At 41.3% G+C, this 20389-nt stretch overlaps 1 protein-coding gene across 3 annotated transcripts in view; it reads left to right on the plus strand.

Moving 5' to 3' along the window:
- Nucleotides 1-20389, plus strand: part of IQCK (IQ motif containing K) — a 92733-nt gene that overhangs the window by 54495 nt on the left and 17849 nt on the right. For 2 of the 3 annotated variants that reach the window (XM_054042541.1, XM_054042542.1), the window contains one exon: nt 9443-9554. In XM_054042541.1, coding sequence (XP_053898516.1) covers nt 9443-9554 — 112 coding nt within the window. Of the gene's footprint in view, nt 1-9442; nt 9555-11355; nt 11430-20389 lie in introns of those variants that run through there. The other variant, XM_054042543.1, reaches the window with a different exon arrangement.

Below are 20389 nucleotides of genomic sequence, written 5' to 3' on the forward strand. Positions count from 1 at the left end.
ATGTGGCAGGGAGTGTGTTTGTGTATGTGGGGGAGAGAATGGGTTTTTGGGGGGCTGAGAGCATGTCAGCATGCTACCTTGTAAGTTCAGACAGCAGAGGATCTCCCCCCCCCCCCGCCTCTCTCACACAGCATTCCACAGTAATGGCTTGCATGCCGGCTATCAGAAATGAAGCTTTGAAGGGGCATTTCTGCATTCCTACAGGAGTTCAAAACAATGACGAGTGGCCTCTTGACTTAAGGGGATTATGGGACGTTTCTGGAGGCCAATCAGAGCGCAACACCTAGTTCACACTGATGCCCGTGCGTTGTAGCCAAGGTGCAGCAAACGTTATTCCACTCGCCGAGGTGGAGTACCAGCAGCGCTATAGCCGTGGAATCAGAGCGCTCTACGTGCCTTGCCGGTGTGGACGGGGAGTGAGCTAGGGCGCCCGGGGCTCCTTTATTGCGCTGTAACTCGCAAGTGTAGCCAAGCCCACAGGCTAGCAATAAGACATAAGGAACCAGTGTGTTCAGCTCCACCTTGAGCCAATTTCAGAAGAATGTGGTTGTTATATTGGAAGTTGATAATGGCTTCCATCAAGTGAGTCTTTGATCCAAAGACAATCTCAGTTCTGGTTGTTCTAAGCACCCTCCTTTCAGGCTAAATAGAAGGTGAAGCTGTGTGCAGTGAGCGGGAAGCAAAAGAAGCTACTACCCAAGGCAAAGGGCTGTCTGGTGAGACCTCAGAAAAACTAATCCAGGTAGATTTAAAGGGTTTGCCTGACTGAAAGTCAGGGGCTAAGTATTGTATTTGCAGGCTGGGGAGTCAGAGGCAGAAAAAGCCAGAAGAAAGTGAGAGAAGCAGGTGTGAGCATGATCCTGAGTGGAAGCAGGGAGACAGAGCTTCTTGCGTACAGAAAAATCACTGGATAGGAAGGTTTGGGCATTTCTAAGCAAAGAAACTTCCTGGGGTTGGTTGTTGCTAGTCTGTTCAGGGAAACAAGACTTTGTACATTCTTTGTAAATAAACAGGATTGCACTAAAGAAAGTACCTGACTCATCATCAGTTTCTCCTCCTAATGGAAACAACCCTGCAAGTCCCCAAATATTGGCTAATCACTCAGGCCAAAGGGGCAACATCATCATCATTTATCTGTACTTGGTGCTTTACACATGTGTAAAGATAAAATCTCACCCCCTTCCATGAAGAGGGCAAAAGTCTTTCATGATTTTGAAGTTGTATCTAGGAGAGAAGCAGAAACACCCAAGGTCTATGGTAGCTCTTACACAAGAATTCTTTCCTTTACCTTCAACATTCATCTTCCCTTAGTGAACTTGTGCACACCCCTCATGTTCCAAAGGAGCATCCTGAGATGTTGAAAAAAGTTGCTTGGCAAATGTCAATTTCACTTACATTAGTTGAGAGAATTTAATTCAATTCCTTTCTCTTTCCATTTTAATTTCTGTAAAATCTGGTTTTATTTGAGCCTTACATACATTGGCTTAAACCATCCTCTCCTGAACTAAAACAGTCTGTGGATTCCTTCCTGGGGATAGTCTCTCTCTCCCCTTTTCCCCCTTCTTTCACACCCACACATGCATGCGCACATGCACTCTCGTGCCATAAGGCAGACCGGTATTCGTCCCTATGAAAAATCCTGTGGGACCTGTCCCCAACCCCAGGACCACCTGCACTGAGCCCCTTTGCCATCACACAGGTTCTTGCCCCACCGTCTTCCCCCATTTCCATGCACCTTAGTTATCTATGTTGCCCCTCATTTGAGTCTGAACCTGAAAGTTGCTGAGTGCCTCCTGTGACACTGTATGGAATATGGATGACCATTGCTATTATTAATACCAATGTTATAAAATTGAAGTGAATCATACCAGATATACCGTGTGAGGTATCTGCAAAAATGTCACAATTTGCCAAGTATGATAATCTTGTTTATATGTTTGTATTACGAGTTATAGCTATCAGGGCCGGCTCCAGGGTTTTTGCCACCCCAAGCAGCCGGAAAAAAAAAAAAAAAAAAAAAAAAAGCCATGATCACGATCTGCATCATTTCAGCGGCAATTGGGCGGGAGGTCCTTCACTCCGAGCGGTAGTGAGGGACCATCCACCGAATTGCCGCCAAATGCTGGACGTGCCGCCCCTCTCCCCCGGGTGTATGTAGGGTATATCTGTATTTCAAACTTGTGCTGTGCATCTGGGTCACATCCCCAGACAGATTGGCATCAGCACTGCCTAGTCTCTTTGAAGGGCCATCAACTGTACAATGAACCCATTGAAAGGAACCAGGGAAGACACCTTGAGTCAGCAAGGCATGTGGATGGCTATGGACAGAGAACTCTAGGGCTATGTCTACACTACACAGCTTTTAGCGACACACCTGTGCCACTGCAGCCATGCCGCTAAAATGCGCACAGTGTAGCTGCTGTTTGTCGGCAGGAGAGAACTCTCCTACCAATAAAAAGACATCCCCAATGAACGGTGTTAGCGTTGTTGGCAGGAGAACGCCAACACCAGCACTTATCTTTGACAAAACTTTTGTCTTTCAGGATGTGCGTTTGTGTGTTTTCAACACCTCTGAATGACAAAAGTTTTGTCTTTCACTTGCCAGTGTAGACAAAGCCTAAGGCTTCCATGTCATGTGCTGGGCAGCTTTGATTTGGAACAAAGGAAGTGCAAGCCGCATAGCAAAAGACTATAAAAGGCAGCTGCATCTTCTCCATTTTGTCTTCAGTCCTGCTTCTTGCCTCTGGAAGAACTTTTCTGCAAATGAAGCTCTGAACAAAGGACTGAATGACTCATCCAAGCTGTGGATGTGCTCCAGATGGACTTTCAAGCCAGCAAACTCACCAGTAGTGCTAAGAACCTGATATATGGACTTTGAAGTCTTTGTATGTATGTAACTGCTTTATCATTTAACAACTCTCTTCTTGTTCTTTCTTTGTAATAAACCTTTAGTTTTAGACACTAAAGGATTGGCTGGCAGCATGGTATTTTGGGTAAGATCCAGCCTAATATTGACCTGGCAATGTGGCTTGCCCTTTGTGGTTGAGAGGAACATTTTGTATTGTGAGCAGAGTTTTAAAATAACTTCTCACTGTACTGGACCTAGGTGCTGATTGGGAGCCAGAGAACTGGGATGCAATAATGGGGCTGTGTGATTTTTTTGGGGGGGCACGCTTCTTGATAAGTGGTGTGGGGATCAGAAGCACAGTTTGTGACTGGTTGGGAGTTTAACTTCAGTGTTACCCACCAGTCTTGGGATTATCTGCTCTCCTTTTTGCAGCCTGCCCTGACCTTGGCATTTCCAGTGAGGGCTACCCTAAGCACCCTGTGTCATGCCTCCTACCAAGCTTCTAAGCACTTTCTAGGTCAGTGGAAAGTTAACTTTGTTTAGATTCTGAGCACCCTCCTGTTGAAGTCAATGGACATTGAGGGCACTCAGTACCCTGTAGGATCAAGCCCAGAAAGGGCTGAAAAAAAGCATAAGGTTTATCTTCATCTTATCTTTGGTCCAATGCTAGAAAGATGGGCCTTGAAGAGAGGTCAGAGAGAAATGTGAAGGAACGGGAAGAAAGAGAATTTTGTTAATGTCATCCATGTCAAACATCCAGGGAGGAAGAACTAAGGAATTAGGGCCTCACTTTTTTCTTTTTGAGCTTTTCCCTACATTTTGAAAGAATATGTGTCTGGAAGCATCTGTATCTTTCCCAGGTCTTGATAAGTATATGGAACATTTTTGTGGAGAGTGAAAGGAGCTGTTAGAGTTGATAAATTAATGTATTTTCCAAAGTCACAGGAGGAGAAATACTAGGCTGGGGTAAGATGGCCAGTTCTGGTTGCTCTGGTGTTATGAGAAAAGTTTTGGAGTAAGGTCTGTTCAAATGGATATAATTGAAGTCCAAAAGGGAAACAACAGTGCCCCATTTTCCCCTCTAGTTCTTCCCAGTAACATACTTTCACTTTCTGGGGAAAATGTCAGAAAGAGCCTCAAAGACCATCAGAGTATTGAAACAGAAGTCTCCTACAGAAGCAGGGTTGATTAACTTTTGGAGGAGGTGTGTCATTTTTATAGAAATATTCTTGGACACAGATATCCTGCATCCTCAGAGTTTTAGTCACTAGTTTTGGCTGGAGAACCTTGTTCTTTATGGTACTCAACTAGAACATGCTCCCCATGAGCAAAGGTAAAAGGAAGAGCACTGTGCCTCACTCAGAAGCACAATGGAAAGACTCAATTTTCTTCTTTAAAAGAAGAATTCCACTGTTTTAATATTCTCTGGTTTAACTTTCTTGATAAACATTCATAAACTGATGGGAGAAAAAAAAAACCCTCTCTCCCCAAATCTTGCTTTCTTTTTATTTTCTTTTGTGTGCTGAAAAGAATGATCAGAGGTAGAAAGTTTAAAGGCTGGTTCAAAAGGGAGTTGAAGTAGTAGTGGAAATCTGAGATACTACCAACAACTAATCTAGAAGTCTGAACCTTATCACAGATGGGTAAAGAAGAAGCTGTGAGATCAAACAGCATTTGAAAACCTACAATATTCAAAGTATTAACTGTACCATCATAAAATATAGCAATGAACATTTTATTATCATTTTTCTACTAGTGTGGCTTGTTAAAATGAAGGAATAAAATACAAAATTGTTAATTAAAATATATAATTAATAATCATAAAAGATAGATATAGTGATTTACACCTTTGTGTGCTGCTACCCTTTAGCCTGATCCTGAGTAGGGCTGACTTCAGTGGGAATAGAGGGCACGCTTTACCTTGCAAGATCAAGCTCTTACTGATGAAGAAAGATTAAGCAAACATGGTAGCTTGTTTATGCTATAGGAGATTCAAGCATTTGTGACAAAGTTCTTCCTCTATCTTGGTGAGTCCTGCGCTTATTGGCAGATTTTCTTGCCTCAGAAATTCACCATGTGGGTTGGGGAACAGCCCAGAGACCTTCCCCTCTGGAAGAACCCACAGTCCAGGTCAATTGGGAGGTTTGGGGAAAACCCAGGCCCACCCTCTACTCCGGGCTCCAGTCTAGGGCCCTGTGGACTGCAGCTGTCTATAGTGCCTCCTGTAACAGCTGCATGACAGCTACAACTCCCTAGGCTACTTCCCCATGGTCTCCTCCAAACACCTTCCTTATTCTCACCACAGGACCTTCCACCTGGTGTCTGATAACACTTGTGCTCCTCAGTCCTCTAGCAGCATAGCATAGCATAGCCTCTCACTCTCAGCTCCTTGCACTTCTTGCTCTCAGCTCCTCACACTCCTACCACAAACTGGGGTGAGCTCCTTTTTAAAACCCAGGTGCCCTGATTAGCCTGCCTTAATTGATTCTAGCAGCTTCTTCTTAATTGGCTCCAGGTGCCCTAATTAGCCAGCCTGCCTTAAGTGGTTCTAGCAGGCCCCTGCTCTGGTCACTCAGGGAACAGAAAACTACTCATCCAGTGACCAGTATATTTGCCCTCTACCAGACTCCTGTACCCCACTGGTCTGGGTTTGTCACACATTATACATGTGAAAAGTGAAATAAAGCTTAGTTCATGAATAAGAAGAAACGAGGGAGCAATCAGTGGTTCTTCGACATACTGCTTAACAAATGTAGTTTCCATTGCAGTAGGTACTTAGAATGCCCAAACCCAGAAAATTTGTTTAAAATATTTCTTTTTGAAACTTGTACTCAAAAATTATTTTATTAAGTATATTTTCATAAGAGAATTCCCTGTCCCTTTATATTCCTGGGCAGAAACGTGGGTTGAATTGTTAACATCTATATTGGGAGGTTAGAAAGGATTAATTTAAAAATGTGTTTCTGTTATGACAGATTTGTATGTAAGGATGTTTTCATCAGGCACAAGTGTGATTGTTGGGAGGTGTTTAAGTAACCTACCCTCTGCCAAATATGCACATTAGTTAAATTTATCACCACTCAGAGCCTTATATTAGAGACAAGATCACAAAATGTTTAGCAATGCATAATTTTATAATAGATAGTATAGATTCATTAGAGCTAGGAAGGTCATGCTGGATGTATGTACTGGAATTCTTGTGTATCCTTCCAAGTAAGTGGTCTGAAGTGATTGACTGAATGCATATTGTCTGCATTTCAAAAAAATGTGATAACGCACCATGCATTAGATTGGTCTCTGAAGTCAGAGAGCATGGCATACAGGGGGAAACTGTTAACAGAGTAATGTTAATGATCTTGACTCCTCTACTCATTTTTTGGCTTTGCCATGGGCCTTAAAAAGAAAGTTTATGCACGTTTTGCTTGATGCAGCATTCTGCAAATGTACATGGATAAAAGCTCTTCTCATAAAAATATAAACTGTGTGAATTGTATTGGAAACAGCTTTTGCTTAAATTGACATTTCTGACTCTCTAGCTGGTGACCACCATTTTTCTGAAAAGTGACATCAGTTGTGACACCAACAATATTGGAACCTTGATCAGCGAGTACGAAGCAATCTCTACTGTGTAATTACTGTGATGTTGTAAATTTAAACTCATCTGTTCAAATAAAAGTTGAGGGTGGCTTAGTATCTTAAGCCTTAGGTTTAGCATACCTAGACTCTGTAGCACCATAGATTCAAAACCCAGTGGTGGTAGACCTATTCCGTTATTCCTTTAATGTAGAATTGAGTTTTATACAATTTGTTTTATGTTGGTCGTCTGAAAGAGACATGAAAAGCAGGTCCTGTCCACGCTGCATGGCCATTATACACCCCAGGACATATTTTAATGAGTAGATATTTCTCTAATGTCTTTGAGCAAAAATGGTTTTATCTCCTCCCCCATTATGCAATGTGCTGTGCCCCAGTTGGCGTCTAACCCAGACCTGAATGCATTTCATTGCTGCTATGTGTAGATATGACCCAAAAGTTACTGTATTGAGAGTATTAGATGAGGCAGGATTGTAGTATCACGTCTATAATTTGTAAAGTGTTTTATGATTCCTTGGGATCAAAAGCATTATGTAAATATCAAATGTCATTATTTATTTTGTATGTATTCTGATTGTTTAAACTAGAATTAAATCAGAATAGAAATGATTTACCTTTATCTCTGACAAGGTGTTCTTATACTTCTGCTGTCATCAGTGATGTCCCTTTTCACAAGATACAGCCACTGCCAAAAGGCTCAGAATAAATGTGTGTGACCCAGGCAATCAATAGAATGTTTGCTGCATTTACAGCAAATATAGATTCATTCTAAGAGGTTTGAGTTTTTTAAAAGAAAAGCTGCACTCTTACTTCAAAACTGGACTTGTTCAATGCTTCAAATCTTAGTGGTCTTCAGTGGGACGAAGACATGGATTCATCCCCATACCTTGATTACTTGCAGAAAGATTTGCCTGCTGGCTGTTTTGCAGGTTATTGTCTGGTTAGAATTATATTGTGTTTATAAAGCAGAACTAATTTCCTGGTGTATTGGCAAAGATATATTAAAATAATTTGCTGAATTATTAAAAAGTTGATATACTGTAATTGGAATTGACTCTTAAATTCATACCAACTCCTTTACTGAAGGTGTGACACATGTATTCCATTCTTTTTTTCTCTCGTTTCTATATAAAATTGCATTGTTCTAGGAGCATGTGTTCATTTTTTGCTTTTAATATTGGACCCCCAAATATACGGAGTCTCCTTTCTGACCCTGTCTCAAAGTTCTTATCTTTGCTGAAGTTTGATTTTTCATTTTGTGACCAACATTTTGTGTCTAGCAGTCACTTTGTGGTGGATGTGTGAAATGTTCCATTTTACTCAGATATCTGATAGGTTTCAGAGTAGCAGCCGTGTTAGTCTGTATCCGCAAAAAAGAACAGGAGTGCTTGTGGCACCTTAGAGACTAACAAATTTATTTGAGCATAAGCTTTCGTGGGCTACAGTCTACTTCATCGGATGCATGTAGTGGAAAATACATAGATATTTACACAGGAAGATATATATATATCTTACATAGATATTTACACAGGAAGATATATATATATATGCACACAGAACATGAAACAATAGGTGTTACTATACACACTATAAGGAGAGTGATCAGTTAAGTTGAGCTTGTATCATCAGGAGAGAAAAAAAAAACTGTTTGTAGTGGTAATGAAAATGGCCCATTTCCAGCAATTGCAAGGAGATATGAGGAACTGTAAGGGGTGGGGGGAATAAGCATGGGGAAATAGTTTTACTTTGCGTAATGGCCCATCCACTCCCAGTCTTTGTTCAAGCCTAATTTAATGGTGTCCAATTTGCAAATTAATTCCAATTCAGCAGTCCCTCTTTGGAGTCTGTTTTTAAAGTTTTTTTGTTGTAATATTGAGACTTTTAGGTCTGTAATTGAGTGGTAATCCACAAAAAACTGGTATAGGTTCAGCTACACAGGAGAATCAGCTTAATTGTCATTCGCCATCCTGATAAACAGTTTATAGCCTGTTCCTGCTCTCATTGAAGTAAGTGGGGCTGTAGCTATACTTTGGATATTCTGAAATTCTCCCAGAGTTGCTCTAGCATTGGTGCTAGGAATGGTGGGAATGCCAGGATAGACCAGCTGCAGGCATGTTTACCACGAAGTCATCTTACCCTGCTTTCAGCAGGTCAGGATGAGACAATGGTAAAAAAAGTGAGGTGGGTCTAACCAATGGGAGCGGCACCACTGCTAGACCAAGGGTTAGAGCATTTCATAAAATTTTAAATGTAGACATGGCCTGGGAGTGTTGTCATTATCTTCAATGGGTGCAGGCCCTTCATATGGATGATTGACAAAGAATAGATGTCATGAATGCATTTCAGTTACTCTAAATAATGGATTAATGGCATGCCTCTTTGTGAAAGTCTATTTAAATTGTAGGACTGGGGTTGTCTGCAAGCCTATTTACAACTGTTAGCAGGTGGGAACTGGTTTCTTAGCATTAATTTCCTGCTGCATGGCTCTTTGTTTGCTTCATGTTCCTCTCCTGCGCTATTATGGCTGCTCAGTGGGTTGGTAAAGGCCTTAATGCTTTTAAGTACAATGCTTAATTTTTTTTAACAATTCAGGAAATATGTAACTGTGTGCCATTACATAGCATTCAGAGGAGTCCCTGCTAGCCATAACTGGCATATGTTTTCAACAGGGTATGCCAGTTCTGTGGATTTGCTTCTGTATAGACTGAATTTTTTAAGCCCTTGGGGCTAGATTGTGCGTTTACATCTGGCCCTCTATAATGAGCAGCCCAGGGAAAGAATTGTGCCTCAGAATGTCTTATCTGCTTTTCTTGAAACCATATGTCATTGTGACTTACTCTACACCTATGTAATTCCATTAACTTTTGTAGTTACTCCTGATTTCCAGTTATAAGTTTCATTCTGCTTTAGTTACATAATTTGTTATAGTAAAAACATTGATAATTCATTTAGGGAGGACACAGGTACATTTCTTACAAGAGCGTGTTTTTCCTTTCCCAGGTCCGCTGTGACACTGAGGTACAAGAACTGCGGCAATGGCAAAAGCAATTGAGAGAGGACAAGAACATTATTAAAAGAGTGCAAGAGTTCTGGACTAAACAGGAAAACAAAGGTAGGTTGCCCAAACCAGGGATTAAAGACTTTGTAATTTAAATGCTAAACATTTTATATGCACTCAGATGTATGTACCACAATGATAAACCGATCACAAAGGACAATCCAGTCAAGGCATAGGTTTTACTGAAATACTTTACTGCTCCTTCAGAATTCCTAGTTGTGTTTGTAACTTGAAATGGTAATGCAAAATACAGTACTGGGCTAGATTCTCAGCTGGTATAACTTGTCATAGTTCCATTGGCTTCAATGAAGCTATGACAAGTTACACCAGCTGAGGATATGACCCAGTATCTCTTAGGGCCCACTGGGCTCAGACTTCTCTACTAGATACCACCACATTTAAATACTGATGTTGCTAGCAGGGTTCTAACATGGTTTTCCTGAACTTGAGGACTTTTCTGTCTGAGAACCATTATACTGGTGTTATTCAAATTTTATCCTTTGTTCAGTGTAGTTTATTTGTAGTAGAGATTGGCTGGCACAGTTCTCAAGAAAAGAACAGGGAAATTTTTTTCCAGGGAAATCATGTTAGAATGCTGCTGCTGATAATAACTGTATAACCAACTGTTTGATCCCACGGTGGACAGGACTTTACAAATAGGGTCAAAGTCTACCCTCCGTTTGTCTTAATATGTGCAAGCACATTCATAGAAATTAGAGAGAGATTAGATGGATCATGATCCCTGTGATCTACTGTAAAGTACAGATACTTTAGAACTGTTCATTTAGGGCTTGTCTACACAGCGCCATTGTAGAGCGTTCTAATGTGTTGTGCTCTAACTGTCCCATATCGACCCTGCTGGCGTGAACTGAAAGAGACCTAGTTCGCATTAATGTAGTTCTATTTGAAGCAGGACTACATTGGTGTGAACAAGGTACCTTTTTATTCATGCCAGAAGGGTGTACATGGGGCAGTTAAAGGGCAACATGTGAGAGTGCTCTACAATTCACACCTCCGTAGTCTGGACTGCAGTGACATGCAGACAACTGATGGTGAAAAAATGTGTTGGGAGCCCTGAGTTGTTTGTTGGTTAATTTAACTTTTCTCATTCCAATTCATGGGAACATGCTTACATGGAGTTCTTTTTAACATAAGGAGTGAATGAAATAGCTAGAAATTCTGAACACAAGTTCCCCCGGATAAATTCGGGTAACTACTGGTATGTTGAAATGGAGATTTTTGAAGTCTGACCGTTTCACAATTAGTAATGTGGAAAAAAGTTCTGTTAGTTTCATTGTTTTATATTTAGCTGTTCTTTTTAATTAAATAGAGTTTATCATACTAATGTGCTTATTTGAAAACATAATGAGTTCTGGAATAAAAAGCTTGTTATTCTCAAGAAGTATCCCGCATTAGATATGACATTTAAAAACATCTGAATTTAAAGAGCATTTAATAATTTTATTACCCATAGAACTCAGATTCTACTGCAAATGATTAACCACATGCAATTCCTACAATAACTGATATGAAACTGATATTGTCAAAGACCTTCTATAGCTATTGCTAATTCCAAAACAGTTCTGTTTTCCATAATACAACACATGCTATTCTATGAAGTTGTTTAATTATAAAGTAATCTGTGCTTTGTAAGTGGAATTTATAACAGCCAGGTCATTAATTTAATGTGCTGCAATTATTTTTTCACTGATGTTTACTCTGCATCCAATTTTTGTCCCTCAGTCATGAGCTTACTATCCTAGATGGATAGCATGAAAATTCCTTGCATTTTCTTCCTTGTGCTTGCTGCCTGTGCCCTGAGATTTCACCTGTTTGTATCTTAAAATCCTTCCAGGAGAACTTTAGCCTGAGGATGAACACTTGTGACAGAAAAATGTTCCTCAGAACATTGTCTTCTAAGAAGGCCAGCTCCATTCTCAGCTGTAAATGTCCATTACTAATGATTATCATTGTGACCATTGTGGTTACAATATCATTGTCATAAACCCTTTGGTTCCAACTTTGCAGCTTAGTTATTTTCTTTGCATAATGCCATTAGTGTACTATGCATTCAGGCTCTGATCATGCAGGATTTTTCCATATGCTGGACCTCTGCACTTGGGTAGAACCCCACTGATTTCAGTTGGGCTCCATGTGGGCTCCTCTGTGGGATTTGTTGCAGGCTTAATGCCTTTATCATTTTTATAATGATGCTGAATATAAAAAAGTGATTGCATATATTGAAGAGTTCCTCATGTAACCGTATCTTAGATTCCCTAAACTCCCCTCTCCCCCTCACCCTCGGAAGACTATTAAGTGTGTAATTGACCGTCTTAAAAATTGAGCTTCCTAAAAATGTGTGAATGTATAGAATTGCTTCCTATTTTTAACTACATATGTGCATGCATTGCATGATAGTCTTGAAAAGATACAGTCAAGGTGACATTGTAATTATATTTTTGTAGTGAAGCATTCTGATAATGTATATTAAACACCTGCTAGAACTGCAGTCAGAACTGGAACAGACTACCAGTAAAAGACAAAGTGTACCAAATGATTTTTTCCACTAGATTTATTTTAACATATACATAGTTATATGCATACAATATGGATGTGTGTATAAGTATCTTATTAAATAGTGACAGGTTTCAGGGTAGCAGCCATGTTAGTCTGTATCCTCCTGTTTTTATTAAATAGTGCCATTGTAATTAGATTTCATCTTCCTCTCTTCAGTATTCCTGGTGAAAACAGGAACATATGAACTCATTTTATGCAACAACCATGCAGCCAAATCCACCCAAGGGTTCTGGGTGAGGATATTTTCAGCTGTTGTATTGGATTTGTGGCATAATATAGACTTTCTCACATTACACTGAGTCAAGCTCTTCTAGGACAGATACAGTGTTAAATTGCCATAGCTGTATCCGTTTGTTTGTTGATTCATTCACTCTGAATAATATATTTTAAAACCTTGTGATAAGAATTGCAAAAAAAAAAAAAAAAATTGAACAAAGTCCAGCCTGTAGGAGGTTGCTAGCATATTGTTTACTTCAACAAAATGTGCTAATTTGTAAACTCACTTTGCAGTTAGAAGCTGTATTTTTTGATTTGGTGATAATCATCATCCTCTCACATGATTTTATCAGGACACATGCACCCAGGATATGTATAGCATGTGCTTATGTCCCATTGACTTCAAAACAGAACTTCAGTGGAACTTAAGTAATTCATAGGCTTTCTGTCACCCCACTGTATAGGGGACAAAGTTCACATTTTATGAATGAGGCTCTATTTTTAACATTGAGGCAAAATGTGATTATAATTTGTAGCTGGATATTTCAGGACTTGGTGCTGGTGTCTCTTCCTCCAGTTGTCCAACACACACATTCCTATCATGTATTCAGTAATAAAACACATATATTGGAATATATTTTCCTTGTAGTACTTGAAGAGCTAAAGTCACAGCACTTGTTAGCATCAAGAATTTTCACCCAAAGAATCACCAGGCTCCACTGACCAGGTGCATCAAATAGTAGCAGGTAGAGTTGGGTAAATTTTTAACTAGATAGTTTAGGAGACAGGCTCATGACTACAATTAACAAAAACAATGATGAATGGCAGCCACTGCAGCAGTTCTAGACATCTCCATGAAACACAGAAATTGACTGTAAACAGCAATACCAGTAGGTTGCATTTGACAATGAAAGGCAGGTTTGAGTCTGAGGTCAGTCAATGGAAGTTCACTGTTTTTTCTTCCACAACATAAGTAGAATTTTTTGAGAACACCAGGATGGAAACCACAGAGGCTGTGAAGCACCAATTAAGGATGAATTGGATGCATACAACTCAGTTAAAAAAACCTTGAAAATTAGAGCCATCATAACAACTACACATTTTTTCAACAGAATTTTCCAAAATATTTCTGGTATGAATTCTTTCAAACCTTCCAGTGTTATGTCCAGGACTGCTCTGGTGCTCTGGATCTAAAGATGACTGTGTATGTGCGGGTATATATGCATACTAATGTGTTGTTATTGGATGTGAGGTATCATGAGCTAGAAACAGGCATGGTACTCTACATTTAGGACATGTTGAGGGCAGAAGTGGAGTTTGCATCATTGAAGTACACATTTCAATATCACTACTGGGTCCAGGGTAGTTCTGTGATCTCTTTTGATGAAGTCTTCAGTCATGTCAAATTATGGCAATTTGTTATAAAGGCTGTACAGATTCACCATATATGCATTAATATTTATACTGCAGTCTTACACAGAAAAGGTCAGGGTTTTGTTTGCCAGCCTACACAGCTGTCTCAAGGATATTTTATAGCTGTGCACGCTTCATTTTGCAGTGTAAAATAACACAATGCATCAGGAAAATTTATATTTACATATATAATATGCATGTGTATCTGCGCAATAGTGCAGTAGAGTTCTTGTTTTAATAGCTGAAGGGATGGGGATTAGATGAAATGTTCAATAACTGTATACGTAAAAATTAAAAAATAAATCCATCACAGATACATTCTCCTCTTCCAGCAGGCTTAGCTGAGATCTAAGGAAAACTTTGGCAAAACCTGCTGCGATTTTCTTCTAGCACCTATGGAATTCCATAGACTATTAGTCATGGTTTTAAAATGGTTCAGTTTTTATCTGCTTTTTTTGTACATCTGCATTTTTGAAGAACATAAATATGGATCATTCTGGAATATGGAGAATTGTGGCTCCAAAAATGGCATTAGAATCTATAAGCAACCTACATAATGTGATGTATTTCAAATGTTTCTTAATAAATTCACCTGTATTATAGATTAACAAAATATAGGGCCAACTTCTGCCCTCAGTAACACCCGTGTAATTCCATTTATGTCAATTGCCCAGAATTTGCATTTCTGAAGGGAACATTAGAATTTGATTCAGCATGTTTGCTAATCCATTTTAAATGACTTAAGCTGAGTGTTTGTGTTCTGGGCACATTTTTCAGTGTGTTAGCATTTATATTATCTCATCAAAGCATGGAAGCTTTTTACATGGCTAACTCCCATGGATATCAATGAGAGTTATGCATATATGTCTCCTGCTTATTGATGGAAAAACAAGCCCCTAAATTAGGATCATACTAGTCAGAGAGAGAAAACAGTTATTCAATTTATCAAGACCATCCTACTACATATTTATGATATAATCCCCTGAAATAGGACATATTTGATATTAAACTGATACTACACTTAAGGGGTTGTCTAAACATTGTTACTCCTGAGGGAATTCTGTGCCAAAAAATTAAAAATTTGGTGCCAAAAAATAATAATAATGTGCACAATATTTTAAAATTCTGCAAAATTCTGCAAATTTTATTTGTCAATAAATAAATGTGACTCCTGCATGGCAGTGGGGAGCACAGGCCACTGGCTGCATTGAGGTGGGAGATCACCCTTAAGCCCCCACCTCTCCCAATACAGGGACTCGGCAGTGAGGTTGCACAGTCTCAACCTTGACACAGTGCAAGGACTGGGCCTGCCCCAGAAACACCCTGGGGCCCTGCCCCTCTGCGCCAGGAGCACGAGGTGTGGGCAGGCTTAACCTGGCATGATCCAAGTGTGGAGGGGCTCGGTGTGGGGTGAGAGGTTTTTGTCTGGGGGAATCTGGGTGCAGGCGGATCGGTGGGAGACCTGCACAGGGGCTCATTGGGGGGTTCCAGGTGCAGGAGCAATAGGACTCTGCCGGGGGTCCAGGTGAAGGTGGTTGGAGCTCAGTGGGGGGATCTGGGTGGGGAGATGGGGCTCGGCGGGGGGGTCTGGGTGTGGGAGGCTCAGTGGGGGGGTAGGGCTTATCAGTGTGAGGGTTCGATGGGCCTGCTTAATTGGGGAGCCCCAACTACTGTCGACGGGATGCTGCATGCTGGGCTCCCGCTTCCTCCTGTGATTCCCCTATCCCCTTTTCTTCCCCATTTCATCCCCCCTCCACCATTGCCCCATGCCCTATCCCCTCACTCCAGGGGTGCTGGAACAATGTATATAGTGAGGGTGCTGAGAGCCATTGAACCAAACTGTAAACCCTGGATATGATGGAAACCTCCTCAAGGCAGGGGGTGCGGCAGCACCCCCCGCAGTCCTAGTTCCAGTACCTATGCCTCACTCCCACATTCCCCTCCCCCTGCCCTATTCCACCCCCACTTCCTTCCCCACTGCCTCTTCCCCCCACCCTCTCCCCTCCCCCTTCCCTCATTTCCCCCGCTCCCCCTTACCCAGCTCCACCACGGGCACTCACTGTTGCACAGAAAACAGGAAGGCTCCCAGCACACAGAACGGGGGCACGATAGGTCCCAGGAGGCGGCATTCATCTGCAGAGTCAGCAGAGCCAAGACGCAGCCTCCTTCAGCTGGGCAACTCTGTGCTTGCAGAAATTGGGGGGGGGGGACGGCACGTAACCCCTTGTGCTCCCCATGCCTCACCTCTGTTGGGGAGGAAATCCCCTCCAAAAACTGCGCCCATGGTCGTCCCCGGATACCCCCTCCCCAGCACGGTTTCCCAGGAATTCGGGGGGGGGGGGGATGGAGAGTGTTTTCTGCATGCAGTCCTGCAGAATTCCCCCATGAGTAACACACAGCACTGCAATGGCACAGCTGCACTGATGCACCTTTGCCACCGTAGCACTTAGTGAAGACACTACCTACACTGACAGGAGAGCTTCTCCTGTCAGCCTAGGTACTCCACTTGCCCAAGAGGTGGTAGCTATGTCGACATAGCACTGTCGACGTCAGGGGTGTGGTCAATATAACTGCGTTGCTCAGGGTGTGGCTTTTCCACTCCCCTCAGCGACATAATTATACCAACGAAAGTCTGTCATGTAGACCCAGCCTTAATCTTTCAAAGTTAATATACTGTAAAGACAAAAACAGAAGGCTGGTATGTCAATATCACAGCATGCTACCATGTAACATACTCCTTTGCTTCTTAGGCCAGTGGGGACTGAAAATACGGCAAAAAGAGTGTGATCAGCCCCTGGGGAGGAAATACTTTATGGTTCTCTTGGGTGAGGCCTCTGTCAGTTAGGAGCTCTGGTATTAATGGGCATATTCAGCTGTCCTTTTAGGTCACTGTGAAATGAGGTCTTTGAAAAGGGTTGAATCTTAAGAATCACAAAAACAATGAGGAGTCCTTGTGGCACCTTAGAGACTAACAAATTTATTTGGGCATAAGCTTTTGTGAGCTAGAACCCACTTCATCAGATGCATGGAGTGGAAAATACAGGAGCAGGAATAAATACATGAACAGATGTGAGTTGCCTTACCAAGTGTGAGGTCAGTCTAATGAGACAATTCCATTGACAGCAGGATATCAAGGGAGGAAAAATAACTTTTGAAGTGGTAATGAAAGTGGCTCATTTCAGACAGTTGACAAGAAGGTGTGAGTAACAGTAAGGGAAAATTAGTATTGGGGAAATTAGGTTTAGGTTTTGTAATGACAGACAACCTTGCATCCTCAGTCAGATGAATAAGAGAAAACTTCCTACGCGATTGAAACTGTTCTACCCAACTGCCTTGCTAGCAATACATCATGACAACATTGTTTGAGGACCACATTTTCAAAAGCAACCCATAAAATGGTGCCCATTATTTGTCACTTTTGATTTTCATGCATATAAAACCATGGAGTTGTGAATGCAGCCTGGGTTTGCACATGCAAATAGCATAGCTACCAGTTTATACCATGTCTACCCAGTTTATATGCACAACCATAGGATGCATGCAGAAGTCAAAGTTTCAGGCATGCAAAATCTTAGACGTGAAAAAGTAGAGATGAAAATTTCAGAGGCCAAGATGAGGACTCTGAAAATATGGACCTGAAGCAGGGGTGCTGGAAGAATTTTTATAGTGATGGCCATTGAACCAAATTGTAAACGCTGTATATAATGGAAACCGTTTCAAGCCGGAGGTGCAGCAGCACCCCTAGTTCCAGCACCTACGATCTGAAGGGTTGTATACAATGAAAAGTAAGAGAACTGGATTGCGTGCTGTGGCAATTAGATTCAATCAAAGAGCTGCTTTCGTACTGAAGAAGTGGAAACATTTCCGTTATCTATATTTAAACTAATTTGGGGTAGATATGGAGAGAAGATATGAAGAATAACTCTGCCAATTATTTCAGGACGAAAAGTTTTCTCCTTTATTCCTTTTATCACCTTTATCCATCTTTCCACGTATTGAATTCATTATATTTAGGTTAAGGAAATCACAGCCCAGGTCTACACACAATAGTTGCACTGGTTTAACGAAAGCTGTGATTTTGCACTGTTTTACTTAAACTGGTGCAACTTTGTGTGTGAACAGTCTTTTATCGATTGAAACCTGGCTTACATCAGTTTAGCTTGCCCAGGTTATTTAATTGCACCTGCAAGTACTTAACAGGGCCAGTTAAACCAATATATCCATGGACAAGCACAAAGGTGTACTAGTTTAACTAAATCATTGCAACATCACCACTTATTTAAACCAGTGCACTTTGTGCGTAGACCAGGACACGGCATTTGTAGTGACAAAAACTTGGATGGCACAAATAAAGGATTGCATTTCACAATAAGAAAAAAACCCAACTTTAATATTCTATAACTACATTTAAATTCATAATAAATGTTTATTTGCTACATTACAATAAAGATTCATTGAAATATTGTATTTTTAACCTTGTTATTTATTTAGTGTTGCAAACAGTGTTGAAAAACTAATGATAAAGAAAATAGCTTTTAAAACTGCAAGCTGTAGAATAGCTTTTAGAAATGCTAACTCAGGCAGTAATGTGATTCGGTTGACACTACTAGAATGATCAGCATACCTTCCATCAAAATATCTGCCAAATAATCTGTAGTGTGAGCTAAACATCCGATTTTGTTGTGTGGTATCTATCAGTACATGCAATATAAACTTGATTTCAGGAGGACCCATTGGACAAATATTTACATTTACAAGCTATATTTATGTTTTCTTGGCATCTGTCCCAATGAATGTATCAAAAAAGTAAGCACGGGGTTATGAATTTAACCATTTGTATAATTTAACATAATTTAACATTTAAAATGTGTTCTTATTTATTCTGTTTTCAAAGGAAATAGAGTTATGGAAATTAAAGGAAGATTTCAGGGAAATCATTTAAAACACATTAATTATCATTTGGCCAAATACTGAAATTCTTTTTATTCAGTCCTTACTGGGGCAAAACCCCGGTGAGAGTTTGCCTGAGTAAGGAAGGAGGTCTGGATCCACAAAGGGAATTAGACATTGCAACACTGAATGTTGTTTTACTTCTAGGCCCTAGTAAATCACTGGAACAACAATGAGATCCACAAAGCCTGGATTAAGCACTAGGCTCCGTATATAATGAATGAGGAGAGATAGGCACCTAACAATGGGATCCACAAAAGCTAACACGCTAGCCAATGGGAGATGCCAATGAGAGGGCTGTGTCCTAAGCCTCACCCCTCTCTCTGAGTTCAGGTCCTAAGAGCTCGTCTACAAGATCAGCACAGCTGTGCCGCTGTAGCACTTGAGTGTGGACACTACCTACACCAGGGATTCTCAAACTGGGGGTTGGGACCCCTCGGGGTTGCGAGGTTATTACATGCGGAGGTCACGAACTGTCAGCCTCCGCCCCAAACCCCGCTGTGCCTCCAGCATTTATAATGGTATTAAATATATAAACAAGTGTTTTTAATTTACAAGGGGGGTTGCACTCAGAGGCTTGCTGTGTGAAAGGGGTCACCAGTACAATAGTTTGAGAACCACTGACTTACACCAGTGGGAGGGATTCCCCTGTCGGCATAGGTAATCCATCTCCCCAAGAGGCAGTAGCTAGGTTGACAGAAGAATTCTTCTGTCAGCCTAGCACTGTCTACATGGGGACTTATGTCAGCTTAACTATGCTGCTCAGAAACAACAAGGAGTCTGGTGGCACCTTAAAGACTAACAGATTTATTTGGGCATAAGCTTTCGTGAGTAAAAACCACACTTCTTGCACCTAAGGTGGCTTAGGCACCTAAATAGTTCTTATAGGAAACGCTGGCAAATGAGGAGTAGGTGCCACCTCCCTTATAACTTCTAGCCCAGTGGTTAGGATACTTACTTGGGATGTGGAAGACCCAGGCTCAATTTCCCCCTCTGCTGAGGGGGCGAAGGATTTGAACAGTGGTCTCCCACTTCTTGAGAGTGCCCTAATCACTGGGCTTTGAGATAGTCTGATATGGGGCTCCATCAATGGCTCTGCTGTTGAAACTGTCACATTTTGGATAAATAGTTGAGGAATGATTAGATCGGGGGTCTGGACCTTGGGTCTCTCACATCCTCAGTGGGCACCCTAACCCCCCGGCTAGAGAGTTGATCTCACTGTCTGGCCCAGTGACATTTAAGTATTTATCCAAGGTGGAACAGCTTCAACAGGTGAGTTTGAGGGAGCCCACATGAGACTATTTTGTAGCCCCAATAATTAGGTCACTCACTCCCCTGAGAGGTGGGAGAAACTCCCTGTTCAAATCCTTTCTCCCCATCAAACAGAAGGGGGAATTGGACCTGGCTCTCCCATCTTCCAGATGAGTGCTCTAACCACTGGGTTAAAAGTTATAAGGGATGTGGTTCCTCCTCTGGGTAGATTTTGAATGGGGCCCAGTTTGGTGGGTGATCAGAGCATGCCTACTGGATTGGGCCCTCAGACGAGATAGGCATGACCCCCGCAATCTTCCCCTGGTTTGAGGAATGCACTGGGGCTTAGACGTGAAATAGGCATCTGATTACCTGGAGTGAGGCAGCAGTGTGCATGGCCAGAGGCAGGAACTTTTACAGCAAAATGTAGGCACCTACAGAATTGAGCAGCCGCTGAGAGCAGGTTTTGTGGACCACAGTGA

Source organism: Malaclemys terrapin, chromosome 10 (assembly GCF_027887155.1).
Source record: "Malaclemys terrapin pileata isolate rMalTer1 chromosome 10, rMalTer1.hap1, whole genome shotgun sequence".
In the NCBI taxonomy this organism is placed as follows: domain Eukaryota; kingdom Metazoa; phylum Chordata; order Testudines; family Emydidae; genus Malaclemys; species Malaclemys terrapin.